The sequence below is a fragment of the Salmo trutta genome, chromosome 17 (assembly GCF_901001165.1).
Source record: "Salmo trutta chromosome 17, fSalTru1.1, whole genome shotgun sequence".
Lineage (NCBI taxonomy): Eukaryota > Metazoa > Chordata > Actinopteri > Salmoniformes > Salmonidae > Salmo > Salmo trutta.
In genome coordinates this window covers 33115960-33132056 of record NC_042973.1, presented here as the reverse complement: position 1 = coordinate 33132056, position 16097 = coordinate 33115960, and the positions used below count along the sequence as shown (strand labels likewise).

The 16097-nt window shown below is 44.1% G+C and overlaps 1 protein-coding gene and 1 long non-coding RNA gene across 2 annotated transcripts; one reads left to right on the top strand and one right to left on the bottom strand.

Annotated features, from left to right (window-relative positions):
* The first annotated feature begins 4987 nt into the window (after positions 1-4987).
* Positions 4988-12555, top strand: LOC115152065 (MOB kinase activator 2). Its single transcript, XM_029696561.1, has 6 exons — positions 4988-5126; positions 5227-5357; positions 10578-10723; positions 11146-11242; positions 11329-11453; positions 11739-12555. The coding sequence occupies exons 2-6, from the start codon at positions 5284-5286 to the stop codon at positions 11981-11983; spliced, it is 687 nt and encodes a 228-aa protein (XP_029552421.1). The 5' UTR covers positions 4988-5126; positions 5227-5283; the 3' UTR covers positions 11984-12555.
* Positions 12556-14235: 1680 nt separating this feature from the next.
* Positions 14236-16035, bottom strand: LOC115152067 (uncharacterized). Its single transcript, XR_003867413.1, has 2 exons — positions 15886-16035; positions 14236-14699 (listed from the first exon to the last, which is right to left on the bottom strand). It is a non-coding gene; the product is annotated as an uncharacterized LOC115152067 (long non-coding RNA).
* Between the last annotated feature and the right edge of the window lie 62 nt (positions 16036-16097).

Genomic DNA, 16097 nt, shown 5'->3' with positions numbered 1-16097 from the left:
TGTGGACTATTCCGTCTGTTCTCCCTCTCTGTGTGGACTATTCCGTCTGTTCTTTCTCTCTGTGTGGACTATTCCATCTGTTCTTTCGCTCTGTGTGGACTATTCCGTCTGTTCTCCCTCTCTGTGTGGACTATTCCGTCTGTTCTCCCTCTCTGTGTGGACTATTCCGTCTGTTCTCCCTCTCTGTGTGGACTATTCCGTCTGTTCTCCCTCTCTGTGTGGACTATTCCGTCTGTTCTCCCTCTCTGTGTGGACTATTCCGTCTGTTCTCCCTCTCTGTGTGGACTATTCAGTCTGTTCTCCCTCTCTGTGTGGACTATTCCGTCTGTTCTCCCTCTCTGTGTGGACTATTCAGTCTGTTCTCCCTCTCTGTGTGGACTATTCAGTCTGTTCTCCCTCTCTGTGTGGACTATTCAGTCTGTTCTCCCTCTCTGTGTGGACTATTCAGTCTGTTCTCTCTCTCTGTGTGGACTATTCAGTCTGTTCTCCCTCTCTGTGTGGACTATTCCGTCAGTTCTTTCTCTCTGTGTGGACTATTCCGTCTGTTCTCCCTCTCTGTGTGGACTATTCCGTCTGTTCTTTCTCTCTGTGTGGACTATTCCATCTGTTCTTTCGCTCTGTGTGGACTATTCCGTCTGTTCTCCCTCTCTGTGTGGACTATTCCGTCTGTTCTCTCTCTCTGTGTGGACTATTCAGTCTGTTCTCCCTCTCTGTGTGGACTATTCCGTCTGTTCTCCCTCTCTGTGTGGACTATTCCGTCTGTTCTCCCTCTCTGTGTGGACTATTCCGTCTGTTTTCCCTCTCTGTGTGGACTATTCCGTCTGTTCTTTCTCTCTGTGTGGACTATTCCGTCTGTTCTCCCTCTCTGTGTGGACTATTCCGTCTGTTCTCTCTCTCTGTGTGGACTATTCCGTCTGTTCTCCCTCTCTGTGTGGACTATTCCGTCTGTTCTTTCTCTCTGTGTGGACTATTCCGTCTGTTCTCCCTCTCTGTGTGGACTATTCCGTCTGTTCTTTCTCTCTGTGTGGACTATTCCGTCTGTTCTCTCTCTCTGTGTGGACTATTCCGTCTGTTCTCCCTCTGTGTGGACTATTCCGTCTGTTCTTTCTCTCTGTGTGGACTATTCAGTCTGTTCTTTCTCTCTGTGTGGACTATTCCGTCTGTTCTCTCTCTCTGTGTGTATGTGTGGGAGATTTGGAAAATATATTCTCAGGTTAAAAGAGCAGTTCTGTGGATGTGATGAAAGTACACCTGTGTGACGTCACACACAGCATGAGTACACACACATACAGCGTGATTATTCACACACACACGACACACACAAAGCGTGAGGCATACACACACGCCACTTTGTGAGTGTATACACACAGTTTGCGCAGACAGAAGCACTCACACCCTTCCATATCACCCCTCCACAGAGCTGTGTAAATGTAATATTGTGACCTTTGAACCTTTTATTAGGTTGTGGTATAATGTAAACGTATTATAATGTAAACAGTATATATATATATAAACACGTATCTATTTTTGGTATCAATTCAGATGTATCGGAAAGCGGATGTTTAGCAGGTTGCTGTGTGTGTGTGTGTGCGTGTGCGTGTGTGTGTTTATAATGTTGAAATGAGGCAATAATGACATCTGTGTTGTTATGGTTTTTACCCCAGCATCAGACCCTGAAGCCCTGCTACGTGCTTCCTCCTGGGTGGGTGGGTACATGTATGTATATGTTTAGTGTATTGGAAATGTCTTCCATATACAATTCCTCTTGCTATATCATCTTATCAGTATCTAAAGCGCTCTCTGCCCCTTCTTTCTCTCTTTTAGAGCCTGTCATTCAGGTATGACTTGGTGAAGCTAGTTTCTGTTGTGTGGTTTTATGTTTAAAGCACTTTGGTGGTTCTGCCCACCATCACAAGGTTTTTTACTCACAAGTGAGGAAGAGGTTTGACTTAAAGGAATCAGGGCGTTATTAAAAAATCTTAATATTTGTATGTGATATGACAATTTGATCTACCTATTGTGATGCCAAAGTGGGCTAGAGACTAATGAAATTGGCTAGATTTGGGAAAGGGAGAGGGATCCACCCTGATTCAGGGTCTGATAAAGCTAACCAGAGTTACGTCATACCTTCACTGCACACTGCACACTGCATCTGACCCATACAAGACCGCACACTGCATCTGACCCATACAAGACCGCACACTGCATCTGACCCATACAACACCGCACACTGCATCTGACCCATACAACACCGCACACTGCATCTGACCCATACAAGACCGCACACTGCATCTGACCCATACAAGACCGCACACTGCATCTGACCCATACAACACCGCACACTGCATCTGACCCATACAACACCGCACACTGCATTTGACCCATACAACACCGCACACTGCATTTGACCCATACAACACCGCATCTGACCCATACAACACCGCATCTGACCCATACAACACCGCATCTGACCCATACAACACCGCATCTGACCCATACAACACCGCATCTGACCCATACAACACCGCATCTGACCCATACAACACCGCATCTGACCCATACAACACCGCACACCGCATCTGACCCATACAACACCGCACACTGCATCTGACCCATACAACACCGCACACCGCATCTGATCCATACAACACCGCACACTGCATCTGACCCATACAACACCGCACACTGCATCTGACCCATACAACACTGCATCTGACCCTTACGTGTGCGTGCTCTCTGTAGTCAGAGGCCTTTTATAAAGGGTTCTGATGCTGGCGGTCCCTTTTCTGTATATGTAATTGTGTGTGTTACTGTTGTCAAACCTAGCCTGTAAATTCAGATATCAAACTAATAAATATGTCAACCATCAACACTGGGCTCTCAATGTCATTGATTCATGTGCTGAAATGACACACAGCAGCCAAAACAAATACAGTATGTTTACCTTTAGGTCAGGTGAGTAGAGGGGTTGGGTTCAATTTGCAGTCTCACACACACACACACACACCAAACCAGGGAGGGGGTGGAGTAGAGGTGGGGGGTTGGAGTAAAGGTGGAGGGGTGGAGTAGAGATGGAGGGAGGGGGTGGAGTAGTGATGGAGGGAGGGGGTGGAGTAGAGATGGAGGGGGGGTGGAGTAGAGATGGAGGGAGGGTGGAGTAGAGATGGGGGGAGGGGGGGTGGAGTAGAGATGGAGAGAGGGGGTGGAGTAGAGATGGAGAGAGGGGGGTGGAGTAGAGATGGAGGGAGGGGGTGGAGTAGAGAGAGAGGGGGGTGGAGTAGAAAGGGAGAGAGGGGGTGGAGTAGAAAGGGAGGGAGGGGGTGGAGTAGAGATGGAGGGAGGGGGTGGAGTAGAGATGGAGGGTGGAGTAGAGATGGAGGGAGGGGGTGGAGTAGAGATGGAGGGAGGGGGTGGAGTAGAGATGGAGGGGTGGAGTAGAGATGGGGGGTGGAGTAGAGATGGAGGGGGGTGGAGTAGAGATGGAGGGAGGGAGGGGGTGGAGTAGAGATGGAGAGAGGGGGGTGGAGTAGAGATGGAGGGAGGGTGGAGTAGAGATGGAGGGAGAGGGGTGGAGTAGAAAGGGAGGGAGGGAGGGGGTGGAGTAGAAAGGGAGGGAGGGGTGGAGTAGAGATGGAGGGAGGGAGTGGAGTAGAGATGGAGGGGGTGGAGTAGAGATGGAGGGAGGAAGGGGGTGGAGTAGAGATGGAGGGAGTGCAGTGAGGGGTTGGAGTAGAGATGGGGGGTGGAGTAGAGATGGAGGGAGGGAGGGTGGAGTAGAGATGGAGAGAGGGGGAGTGGAGTAGAGATGGAGAGGGGGGGTGGAGTGGAGATGGAGGGGGTGGAGTAGAGATGAGGGGGTAGAGTTGAGATGAGGGAGGGGAGTGAGGGGTTGGAGTAGAGATTGGGTGAGGGGGTGGATTAGAGATGGAGGGAGGGTGGAGTAGAGATGGAGAGAGGGGGTGGAGTAGAGATGGAGAGGGGGGGTGGAGTAGAGATGGAGGGAGGGGGTGGGGTAGAGATGAGGGAGGGGGGGAGGGGGTGGAGTAGAGATGGAGGGAGGGAGGGGGTGGAGTAGAGGGGGAGGGAGGGGGTGGTGTAGAGGTGAAGGGAGGGGGGAGTATAGTTGGAGGGAGGGTGGGGGTGGAGTAGAGATGGAGGGAGTGGAGTAGAGATGGAGGGAGGGTGCGGAGTATAGTTGGAGGGTGGAGTAGAGATGGAGTAGAGGGGGAGGGAGGGGGTGGAGTAGAGGTGAAGGGAGGGGGGAGTATAGTTGGAGGGAGGGTGGGGGTGGAGTAGAGAGAGGGAGTGGAGTAGAGATGGAGGGAGGGCGTGGAGTATAGTTGGAGGGAGGGTGGAGTAGAGATGGAGGGAGGGCGTGGAGTATAGGGTGGAGTAGAGATGGAGGGGGTGGATTGGAGATGGAGAGAGGGAGGGGGTGGAGTAGAGAGGGAGGGGGTGGAGTAGAGATGGGGGTGAAGTTTAGATGGAGGGAGGGAGGGAGTAGAGTAGAGCTGGAGGGAGGGGGTAGAGTTGGAGTAGAGATGGAGGGAGGGGGTGGAGTAGAGATGGAGGGAGGGAGGAAGGGGGTAGAGTAGAGGGGGATGGAGGGGGGGTGGAGATGGAGGGGGTGGATTAGAGATGGAGGGGTGGGTGGAGTAGAGATTTTTTTTATTTAATTGAATCTTTATTTAACTAGGCAAGTCAGTTCAGACCAAATTATTATTTACAATGACGGCCTACCGGGGAACAGTGGGTTAACTGCCTTGTTCAGGGGCAGAACGACAGATTTTTCCCTTGACAGCTCGGGGATTCGATCCAGCAACCCTTCGGTTACTGGCCCAACGCTCTAACCACGAGGCTACCTAGTGGAGGGAGGGGTGGAGTAGAGATGGAGGGAGGGGTGGAGTAGAGATGGAGGGGGAGGAGTAGAGAGCTCTTGGCTCAGTAAATATGTTTGTGGAGAAACCTGCCTGACCACCTCACAGAGGAGGAGTCTAGGGGCGTGGGACACAGACAAAGAACAGACACACACACTAACACGAGGAGGGAGCAGAGGACTTTTCTGTACACACAGTGGATATTACACTTGTGGAATATAATTCATACTTGGAGCTTTGCTGGAGGAGGTCTGTGTGTTAGTGTGTAGTATAGTGTGCCTACATTAGTGTGTTTTGTATGAGTGAATGTGAGAGCATGTGTGAGTGTGTTCTGTTGTGTGTGTAACAGCCCGGCCCTGGATGGAAAGGGTTGTCGCTGGCTACTCCGAGGTCTTAGCTCCCAGCCATGGGGGGCTGCCAGAGTCACCCCTCTGCTGCGGATACACAAATAGTACCCCAACCCTCTGACGTCAACAAACTGTAAGTATCTCTCCCCTTCCTCTCTCTCAATCTATCCATTCTCTCCATCTCCTCACTCTCTTTTCCCCCCTTCCCTCTCTCATTGTTCTATGCTAGTTCAGATTAGACTGGGTTTGTGAGTAGGGCTGGCAGTAGGTTGAACAGTTAGTTAGAACTCAAAAGATCTGAACTGAGGTGGAGAGAGAAAATTGGGGATAGAGCGAGAGATGTAGGGACGGAGAAAAAGAGAGACGGCTGCTGGACATGGTAAACTGAGGAATGTTCTCTTTATAAGGACGTGTGTGTGTGTGTGGCACATATTTGTCTGATAACATCAACGGATATAGATTCCTTTACTGAGGCAAAAAGCAGGAATAATGGGATTGTGGTTTAAAAAGTGTTTAAGAAGAGATGGTGTGTGCTTTAAAAAATGTCATGAATATATAGATGGCTTGTGTGTCTTTGAACAGAGCCAGTTATGCTGGGCTTACTGTTTGCTTCGTCCACAGAGTGCAGTGAAGTGTTAACACACACACACACACACACACACACACACACGAGTGAGAGAGTAGGCTCACAGTGGATTCTGTTTACCTATAAACACACCACCTACTTTGGATTCATTTGTGTGTGTGTACAGGTGGTTGGTAGAGAGGGTAGTCTAAATAAAGGGACAATTGTGTAGAGTAGAATAGGGAGGAAGTTTAGTTGACAGTTCCCTCAGCGTGGTAAAATCAGCCTGATTGCTGTGTTCACTGCTAATTCATTATATTGATTCCCAGTGTGACCTTCCCTCTATCTGTACCATCCCCAGATGCTGTTTAAAAGCAATTATGAAGATTCCTACATACTTTGTCCTGACCTTACCCTTTAGCCCTAACCTCCCTCTGTCATCGTTCACTTGCTCTCGCTGGCTCTCTCTGTCTCTCTCTTTCTCCTGTGGACAAAGGCCATGCTGTTTTGCCAATAGGACACACACACCAAGGCAACCCCAGCAGGGACTGAAACTCCTCATAGAGAACAGATTGTGTCTGTTATCAGTGTAACAAGGTCACACACACACATTCTCAAATACACACACACAGATATCAAGGTTGAAAGTATTTTCGTTGCTTTCACTTCACTGACTGTGTGGTGATATAGTCAGTGGAAAACATTGACAGTGTAGTGTAGTACAGTGGAAAACATTGACAGTGTAGTGTAGTACAGTGGAAAACATTGACAGTGTAGTGTAGTACAGTGGAAAACAGTGTAGTGTAGTACAGTGGAAAACATTGACAGTGTAGTGTAGTACAGTGGAAAACATTGACAGTGTAGTGTAGTACAGTGGAAAACTTGGACCTGCTTTGCATGAAGTCAAATCTCTCTGGCTCCAGTCCCTGGTTTAGACTCTCTAGGACAGAGACATTGACCAATATCACAATACATTTAATGTGTCTGTGGTTATAATGCATTATAACAAAGTATTACCCCTCTCACTTTATCATCTCCTCAGCCCACCCCTCCTCATCTCTGATTTGTTATGCTGAACAGATGCTTCCGTAACAACCAGACACACAGCTCTTTAACCTCATTACACAGGTGCATAATTCATTTGCTTTAGCACCCAAGAGCACCGGAGATAACCAAGCTAGCACATTTACACTGAACAAAAATATAAACGCAACATGAACCAATTTCAAAGATTTTACTGAGTTACAGTTCATATAAGGAAATCAGTCAATTTACATGAATTCATTAGGCCCTAATCTACGGATTTCACATGACTGGGAATACAGATCGGCATCTGTTGGTCACAGATACCTTAAAACAAAGGTATGGGTGTGGATCAGAAACCCAGTCAGTATCTGCCTCGTGCAGCGCGACACATCTCCTTCACATAGAGTTGATCAGACTGTTGATTGTGGAATGTTGGACTGGATATTGGCAGGAACTGGAACACACTGTCGTATACGTTGATCCAGAGCATCCCAAACATGCTCAATGGGTGACATGTCTGAACTGGGACATTTTCAGCTTCCAGGAATTGTGTACAGATCCTTGCGACATGGGGCTGTGCATTATCATGCTGAAACATGAGGTGACGGGGGCGGAAGAATGGCACGACAATAGGCCTTAGGATCTCATCACAGTATCTCTGTGCATTGAAATTGCTAGCAATAAAATACAATTGTGTTCGTTGTCCGTAGCTTAAGCCTGCCCCTACCATAACACCCCCGCCACCATGGGGCAGTCTGTTCACAATGTTGACATCAGCAGGCCACTCGCCTGCATAACGCCATTCACGCTGTCTGCCATCTGCCCGGTGCAGTTGAAACCGGGATTCATCCGTGAAAGAGCACACTTCTCCAGCGTGCCAGTGGCCATCGAAGGTGAGCATTTAACCTAAGCTAGCAGTGTTATTAAAAGTATAATTTAAATCTTCAGTGAAAGTTAAGGAAGTTATTTAAAAACCTTCAAATAAACAATAATTTCCATTCTCTGAAGTCGGTTATGATGCCGAACTGCAATCAGCTCAAGATCCTGGTGAGGACGACAAGTACGCAAATGAGATTCCCTGAGACGGTTTCTGACAGTTGGTGCAGAAATTCTTCAGTTGTGCAAACCAACAGATTCATCAGCTGTCTGGGTGACTGCTCTCAGATGATCCCGCAGGGGGAAAAGACGGATGTGGAAGTCCTGGGCTGGTGTGATTACACGTGGTCTGCAGTTGTGAGGCCGGTTGGACATACTGCCAAATTCTCTAAAAGGACGTTGGAGGTGGCTTATGGTAGAGAAATTAACATTAAATTATCTGCCAACAGTTCTGATGGACATTCCTGCAGTCAGCATGCCAATTGCACCCTCCCTCAAAACTTGAGACATCTATGGCATTGTGTTGTGGTAAAACTGCACATTTTAGAGTGGCCTTTTATTGTCCCCAGCACAAGGTGCATCTGTTTAATCAGTTTCTTGATATGCCACACCTTTCAGGTGGATGGATTATCTTGGCAAAGGAGAAAAGCTCACTAACGGGTGTAAACAAATTTGTGCACATCATTTGAGAGAAATAAGCTTTTTGTGCATATGGAACATTTCTGGGATCTTTTATTTCAGCTCATGAAACATGGGACCAACACTTTACATGCGTTTATATTTTTGGTCACTGTAGGTCCTTGGAAGTTGTGACAGAGAACGTTTTTGGTTTCCCATTGGTCTGGTAACGAAGCCATACGTTTCCTGACCGGTAAAACAACGTTTTTTTTAAACGTTCTGAGAACGGGAGTGAAAATGTTGCCTGTTCTGGGAGTAAATTTTTTAGTTTGCAGGGAGGTTCTGAGATTGTTTTATGAACATTCTGAGAATGGAAATTATTGGTTAATTGAACGTTTTTAAATTACTTTCACTGAAGGTTTCAATGAGACTTTTAATAACACTGCTAGCTTAGGTTAACTGTTTAAAACACAGATAGGACATTGAAATTAATTTGCTTAGGCATTTTATTGTGGCACAGCATCAGTGAGATTCACATTTATGATCTTCTATTCTCTATCCATTGAACTAGTCCACTGCACCACCGGGATGGCGCTAGTGTGTTTATTTTACATTTTTATATTCATACAAAGCTTTATTTATTAATTTTTGTCTATTCAAACAGACCCCATATCAAAGTGCGGCCAAGACTCCTGAACAAGATAGAGAATAGACATAGTTTTGTTGACGCTGAGAACGGAATGTATATATTTTTTAATAACCTTCTCAGAACATTCTTTGAACGTTACTAATGTTTTGTGGGTTTTATGTAACAATAACAAATAGAACTATGAGGAAACCTGTAGGAAACGTTATGCTGAAGTACTGAAATTCCCACAGAAGAAAGTTTTTTCTTGACAAATCTAACCATGTTTGTACTTTAAGGTAAAAGTAATGAAATACCACAAAAATAATTATTTTTTTGTCAAATTCCTTAAATATGCTGAGAATGTTCCAAACCAAGCAACTATCCTGCACCATTCCCAGAAAGTTGATGGGATGGCTGTATGCAAAATAACCATGGGATAACCATGCTCTCACCAAGCTCTAAGAATCATATGGTTCTCAGAACGTTATGTGCTAGCTGGGCTCATTGTACTACAACATGCATGAATATATACCGAATGTGTATTTCAGTGTGTAAATAGTCACACACACTGGCTGAGATAGAATATGCCCAAAGTTCTGTATGATATATCTCACCTCAAAACCTCCAGTTTACAGTGTGGACTCCCTAGTCCTCCAGAGAGCAGCTGTACTCCTAAATCCTGCAGTTCATTGTTACTCAGATCCAGCTCTATCAGGTGTGAGAGATTTGACCTCAGAGCTGAAGCCAGAGAAGCAAAGCCTTCCGCTGTGACTTTACAACTCTCAGCCTGCAGTGTGAGAAAAACATTTACATCTCAGCTCTACATGAAGGATCAATTTATATTTTCGAACAAATTAGTTTTAATGGCATATTTGAGCGATGTCATTACTTCAGTGGCTTCGGTTTACAGTGTGGATTCCCCAGTTGAGTAGAGAGCAGCTCCAGTCCTGCATCCTGCAGTTTAGTATCACTCAAGTCCAGCTCTCTCCTAGATTAGAGGAGTTTGAGCTGAGAACTGAAGCCAACACATCACAGCATCTCTGTGAGATTTCACCCTTTCTGCCTGAATAAGGAACAAAGAAGTGACAGATGGGGTCAAAAATCTATTATTACTAATGAAATGGGAGTGTGCAACCAAATATTAATCATATAAATCGTATAGCTTGGTCACTCCTAAATATTGTGGATTATTCTGAAACAGTTAATTGTACTAACAAATTAGTTAATACATACTGTAAGGTAGTGTGTACACTTATTACTATGAAATGATTAGCAGGGCACCAGTCTAGTTATTGGACAAACTGGTTTTCTAAGAAGACCTGACTTATGAGTTATTTTAGTAATAACTCTATAAGACTACAATTAGAATAATATAGTAGTAAATGTATTCATCTGAAGGTATGAATTAGTTGAGTCAATTGGAGTTCTTTTCCAGAATAACAAGAAAAACACAATTGGTTTTCAGAACATTATGTGCTACCGGGGAAGAGACTGCAGCAACAGCTGTGTGTATGTGCATATAGTAAACCATATAGTCCAGACTGCAAACTATGCAATCTGATGACTGCAGCTGGAGCAGTGAAACATGGACACTTAAATATTGACAGACACACTCGAACTGTGTGTGTTGTATTGTTTAGGGGAGATAATAACAATGAGCGGGTGTTGGAGGAGCGTCCCTATCTGCAGCAGCAGTATGTCTCTGAGAGGATCACACACACCGACATGACCGCCCTCACCTCCCTGCCACCCGGACTGGACCAGGCTGAGTGGCTCGCCAGCAACAGTCAGTACACACACACACACACACACACACACACACACACACACACACACACACACACACACACACACACACACACACACACACACACACACACACACACACACAAACACACACACACACACACACACACACACACACAAACACACAAACAAGACCAGACATTGGGAATTCAGAAATGGGAGTTCTATTTGGGAGTGTTAGGTTAGGGTTAAACCAGGGTTAACATGAAGTGTGTTAGGGTTGAGGTTACGGTTGAACCGGGATGTAGACATGAAGCTAGGGTTGGGGTTGAACCAGGATGTGGACATGAAGTTACGGTTACTTTAGGGTTATGCCAAAATAAGAGTAAGGGTTCATTTGGTATATCCCTAATCCCAATATTGCATTACTAGAACAAACTGTTTCTCTCTCCCCCTCTCCAGCGGTAGCTTTCTTTAAGCATATTAACCTGTTCTCCAGTGCCCTTTCTGAGTTATGTACTCCTACCACCTGTCCTACAGCCTGCGGACCAGATAACACGTAAGTCACACTCAAACACACACACGTACGTACGTTAATATTCACACTCGTGCAGACATACCTTTCTGCTCCCTCACTGGGTGCAGGGTGTATACATGGACAGACGATCAGGGGAAGAAGTTGAGGTGTTCCGCTCCTCTCTACTTTGACTACACCATGTCCTACATCCAAGACCTACTGACAGATGAAGACGTCTTCCCCACCAGAGCAGGTACACGCACACACGCACACGCACACGCACACACACACTATAGTAAATGAACACAAGTGCTGCAGACATTCACTGCCCTACTGATCATCAAGTAATGACTACAACATAACAAACCAACTACTCTATGAGTCAATAAAATACTCAACCCTTCTCCCCATTCATTCCCTCTCCCCCACTACCTTACACATCATCCTCCTCACTATTTCCCTTCCCTCTCTTATCCCCAACCTCTCTCTACATCCTATCCATCTCATTTCTTCTCTCCTCCCCTCCTTCCTTCACCAGGATCAGTGTTCCCAGCAGGCTTTGTGTTCTTAGTCAAGAAGGTGTTTCTGCTGTTGTTCCGTGTTCTGGCTCATATCTACTGGAGACACTACAGAGAGGCCCTGGTTCTGGGACTACACCCCCATCTCAACACATTGTTCATACACCTCACACACTTCAGCCTTCAACACGACCTGTTGGAAGCAGAACACACACAACCTCTACAGGACCTGATCATTGCTCTGGGACAGCACAGCCTCACCTGACACACACACAAATGTACCTTCACAGATGTACACACACGCATGTATGTACACACACACACACACACACACACACAGCTTCAATGAATTTAGAGAGACAGACTCAGCAACTCTGTTGTATAAACTGTGAGTTAACCTTTTAATGCAGTGGGCTAAATCAGGGTCACTTGGTAGTCTTAAGAAAATCTACTTTGAAACAGAAGTATACAACTCACACATGGGCTTAATAAAGAAGACACCTGTACCATGTCAGATATAGAGTTGAAATGTATTCCATTTTGAGTTTACATCCCAATAGACTTTATATACTGTACATCTCAGAAGACTGAAATATAACGAAACTGTGTGACGTAGAAACACAAGATTTTCTGCATTTTTTTAAATGATGTTTATTAATTATAAAAAAAATATGAATAACATTCTACCAACGAGGCCACTAGGTTGTTTGACTGCAGGAAAGGGTTACGTAAGAAGAGGATGTGTATTGCTTTTTATGCTTTTGCATGTGATATGTATAATAGATAATATATGTTATGATGATGTTCTTGTATGTTATTAAATTGAGGTCAAATGAATTTCAACGGTCATGTATACTGTAGGTCAACTATTATGCTCTCCTTCAAATCAAATTTTATTAGCATGCACCGAATACAACAGGTGTAGACCTTACAGTGAAATGCTTACTTACGAGCCCCTAACTAACAATGCAGTTTTAAAAAAATACAAAAATATTTAGAAAAATATTTTAAAAAGAATAAGAAATAAAATTAACAAGTAATTAAAGAGCAGCAGTAAAATAACAATAGCAAGACTATATACTGGAAACTCTACCCTTACGTTCAATTCGGCTACACACAAGTTATGTTCCAGGTTAATACAGTAGGTACAGTCACAGAAAGCACAGTTTCTTTCAGATGCTCTTTTCCCTGGGTTAATAGCCCCAACCTTTCAATAGAGCCAAATGTTTGATGCATGTCAAAGACATAAATCTGCCAGATCGTCCGTGATCCAACGTCGTAAGTCAACATTTGTCAAAGCTCAAATTCAGATCAGTGTTGCTCAGCCTCTGAACATCATAGGGAAATCATTCTCATATCTATGTGGTCGGCGTGGTTGCACCATTCCTGTGCAGCTTGTTTCTAGGACACTCCAGTCAAAAGTTATATAGACTAAGGTCAAATTGTGGGGGTCAAATTGACCCAGAACATCATGGATGTCACTTTTCTTGTACCATGAAGTGATTTCTTTTATTTATTTTTATTATGTGTTTTACAGAAAGTTCAAGGGTCAAATTGCATGTCAATTTGACTCCAGATCAGTGTTGTTCCGCGTCTGAGTATCATAGGGATATCATTCCTGTGCAGAAAGCAGCTTATTTCTAGGACACACCGTTCAAAAGTTATATAGACTAAGGTCAAATTGACCCAGAACATCACTTTTCTTGTACCGTGTAGTGATTTATTTTATTATGTGTTTTACAAGTTTGAGACCAGTAGCTAAGAGAGTATATGAAGGGTCATGGTGAAAAAATTAAGTAAAACTGTAGGCCTATTTGAGTGACAAAAAAGTTAAATTGAACATAATGGAAGAGATGTTACTGAAAAAGTTATATGAACATGCACGTCTTTAAAAGTTATATGAACATACACGTCTTTAAAAGTTATATGAACATACACGTCTTTAAAAGTTCTATGAACATACACGTCTTTAAAAGTTCTATGAACATACACGTCTTTAAAAGTTCTATGAACATACACGTCTTTAAAAGTTATATGAACATGCACGTCTTTAAAAGTTATATGAACATGCACGTCTTTAAAAGTTATATGAACATGCACGTCTTTAAAAGTTATATGAACATGCACGTCTTTAAAAGTTATATGAACATACACGTCTTTAAAAGTTATATGAACATACACGTCTTTAAAAGGGGCAATTCAGAACCAAGATATGCACACATATGCACACATGCATCAAGATATGCACATAAATAGAACTTAATTCCTTTCTCATGCACTTTCCTGTCTGTGCGCATTCTGACCTTGAACTTAAGCATGGGGAAATGCATGTACCAGCCAGCTATTCGTTTGGGTTGGAGATTGCAGAAATGGACGTGTGGCAAAGGTGTTTACGGATATGCGTATTCTGACCTTGACTTAATTCCACCAGCTTTATGTGCGAGAAAACCATTAATAAGGTTGAGCAACCTGTCAGGTTCCAAGTGGAAAAATATCTACATAATTTTTTCCTTTTAATTACCAAACTGATTACTGCTGTTTAACCTTTGTGCACTCTCGAATGTTTAATTATATGCCCCGACTTTCACTGTTTTCCATTTGTAGCCTATCATGTTAAATATTATCCACTATCCACCGTCAGTAATACAAGTTCCGAGTTGTAATACCAACATACATTTATAACTCACTTTAGTATTAGTATCCTTCAATTTGTAGCCTGCATTTTGAGGGAGGGAGGGAGTAGTAGGAGAGAGGATGCAAGGAATCAAGGGAAGAATGCATCTCATGTCTTAATAGGACATTCTGGTTTGATCTCAGACCTCCAGCGGTATTGCGGTTTAACGGCACCATTTGCGGGGAAAAGGTGCAGGGATCTTAGACTTTGTTATAGAGAGCTGAGACGCCCAACCCGGGTGTGAACATGGTAGAGTGATGGTTCCAGAGGAGAACAGAGAGGATGACACAGTGGACCCTCAGTGGTTCTGTGAGGAGGGAAAGAGAGCTGTGTGAAAGTGAGGCTTCATGCTGATATCATACTGTTCTGCTCTGTTATACAAACATTCCAAATCAGCTTAGCTTTGAAACAATCCATTCTGATATGTCTAAAATGTTTGTTTTTTTAATTCAGCAAAAAAATATCCAGACATTATTAGAACAACTGCAGAAGAAGCTGGAGAAATCTAACGACCTTGATTTGTCTGTTTCTTTTCCGGATTCTGCTGGATTCTCAGTGAAACACATTGTGTATAGCTAGTATACCATAACTATTACAAACATATTATGGTACTACAATGCATTTTTAAACAGAGAAGACGGGCCGTCTGCTCATCCATACGTTACATATTAAGCATTACAGCTTCACGCATGGTCCTCATACTGTCCCAATATTATGAGCATTTTTTGTACAAATTTCAAGGTGAGAAAATAATACTAAAATCACAGTAGCATGCTATAGTAGTACTATAGTAAAACGGATAGATCCTTTATCCTAACACTGTTATAGCTAAGTTGACAAAGTATTTACATGGCACAGGGTCAGTGAAAGAGCCAGACCGAACCCTGGTTATAGGGGCTCAGTGAATGAGGGGAATGTGAACAGGTGGGTCAGTGAAAGAGCCAGACCGAACCCTGGGTATAGGGGGTGGGTCAGTGTGCCATAAGAGATGCTGTAGAAGGACAGAGTACCGGCCGGCCAGTCCAGATAGACACCTACTCTGTTGGTGCGGGATGAGTGGACAGGTATGCCGGTTTTATGATAATTGTGTCAGAAAGTATGTATCATCAGAGCACTCCACACTCTAGGACTTGTTGTTGAGTCCAATCACTAGCTTCCCCTGTCCTGCTTATTGTTCTACATGCCACCCCTATATATATCAACCCTCTTCCCCCTCCACTCGACCTCCCAGTAACAGCGTTCAGTCAGACCCTCTCTACACAGCACTTGTGACCATTCCTCAAACTTCTCTGGGTGATCAGGAGACAGCTGTTCCTTTTTTTCCCCATGTCACGTTTCTGTTCTCCTTAGACCGAATCAGATATCTGTGTGCTGTGTTTTGGTCCAATGTGAGCTTGCAGGCATATGATGGACAGGATGAAATCAATTGTAAAAACCATTACAAACCATTAATATTGCATTCTTGACAATTTCATTTTACAGTCGTAACTTACATTTCAAGTGCCCAGCTTTGATCTGTCATTTTCTATTGTGGTCCACGCTATATAAATAACAGAGGAACAGATTAGTGATATTTTCTTCATAAAACAAAATCACACACAAGCTAGGATTCCATCCAATTGGTTACAGATTTTCATGCAAATATATTTTTTAAATTGCATACAAACAAAATGTGCATTTTCCCACCAGAGATGTGTTTCCATTA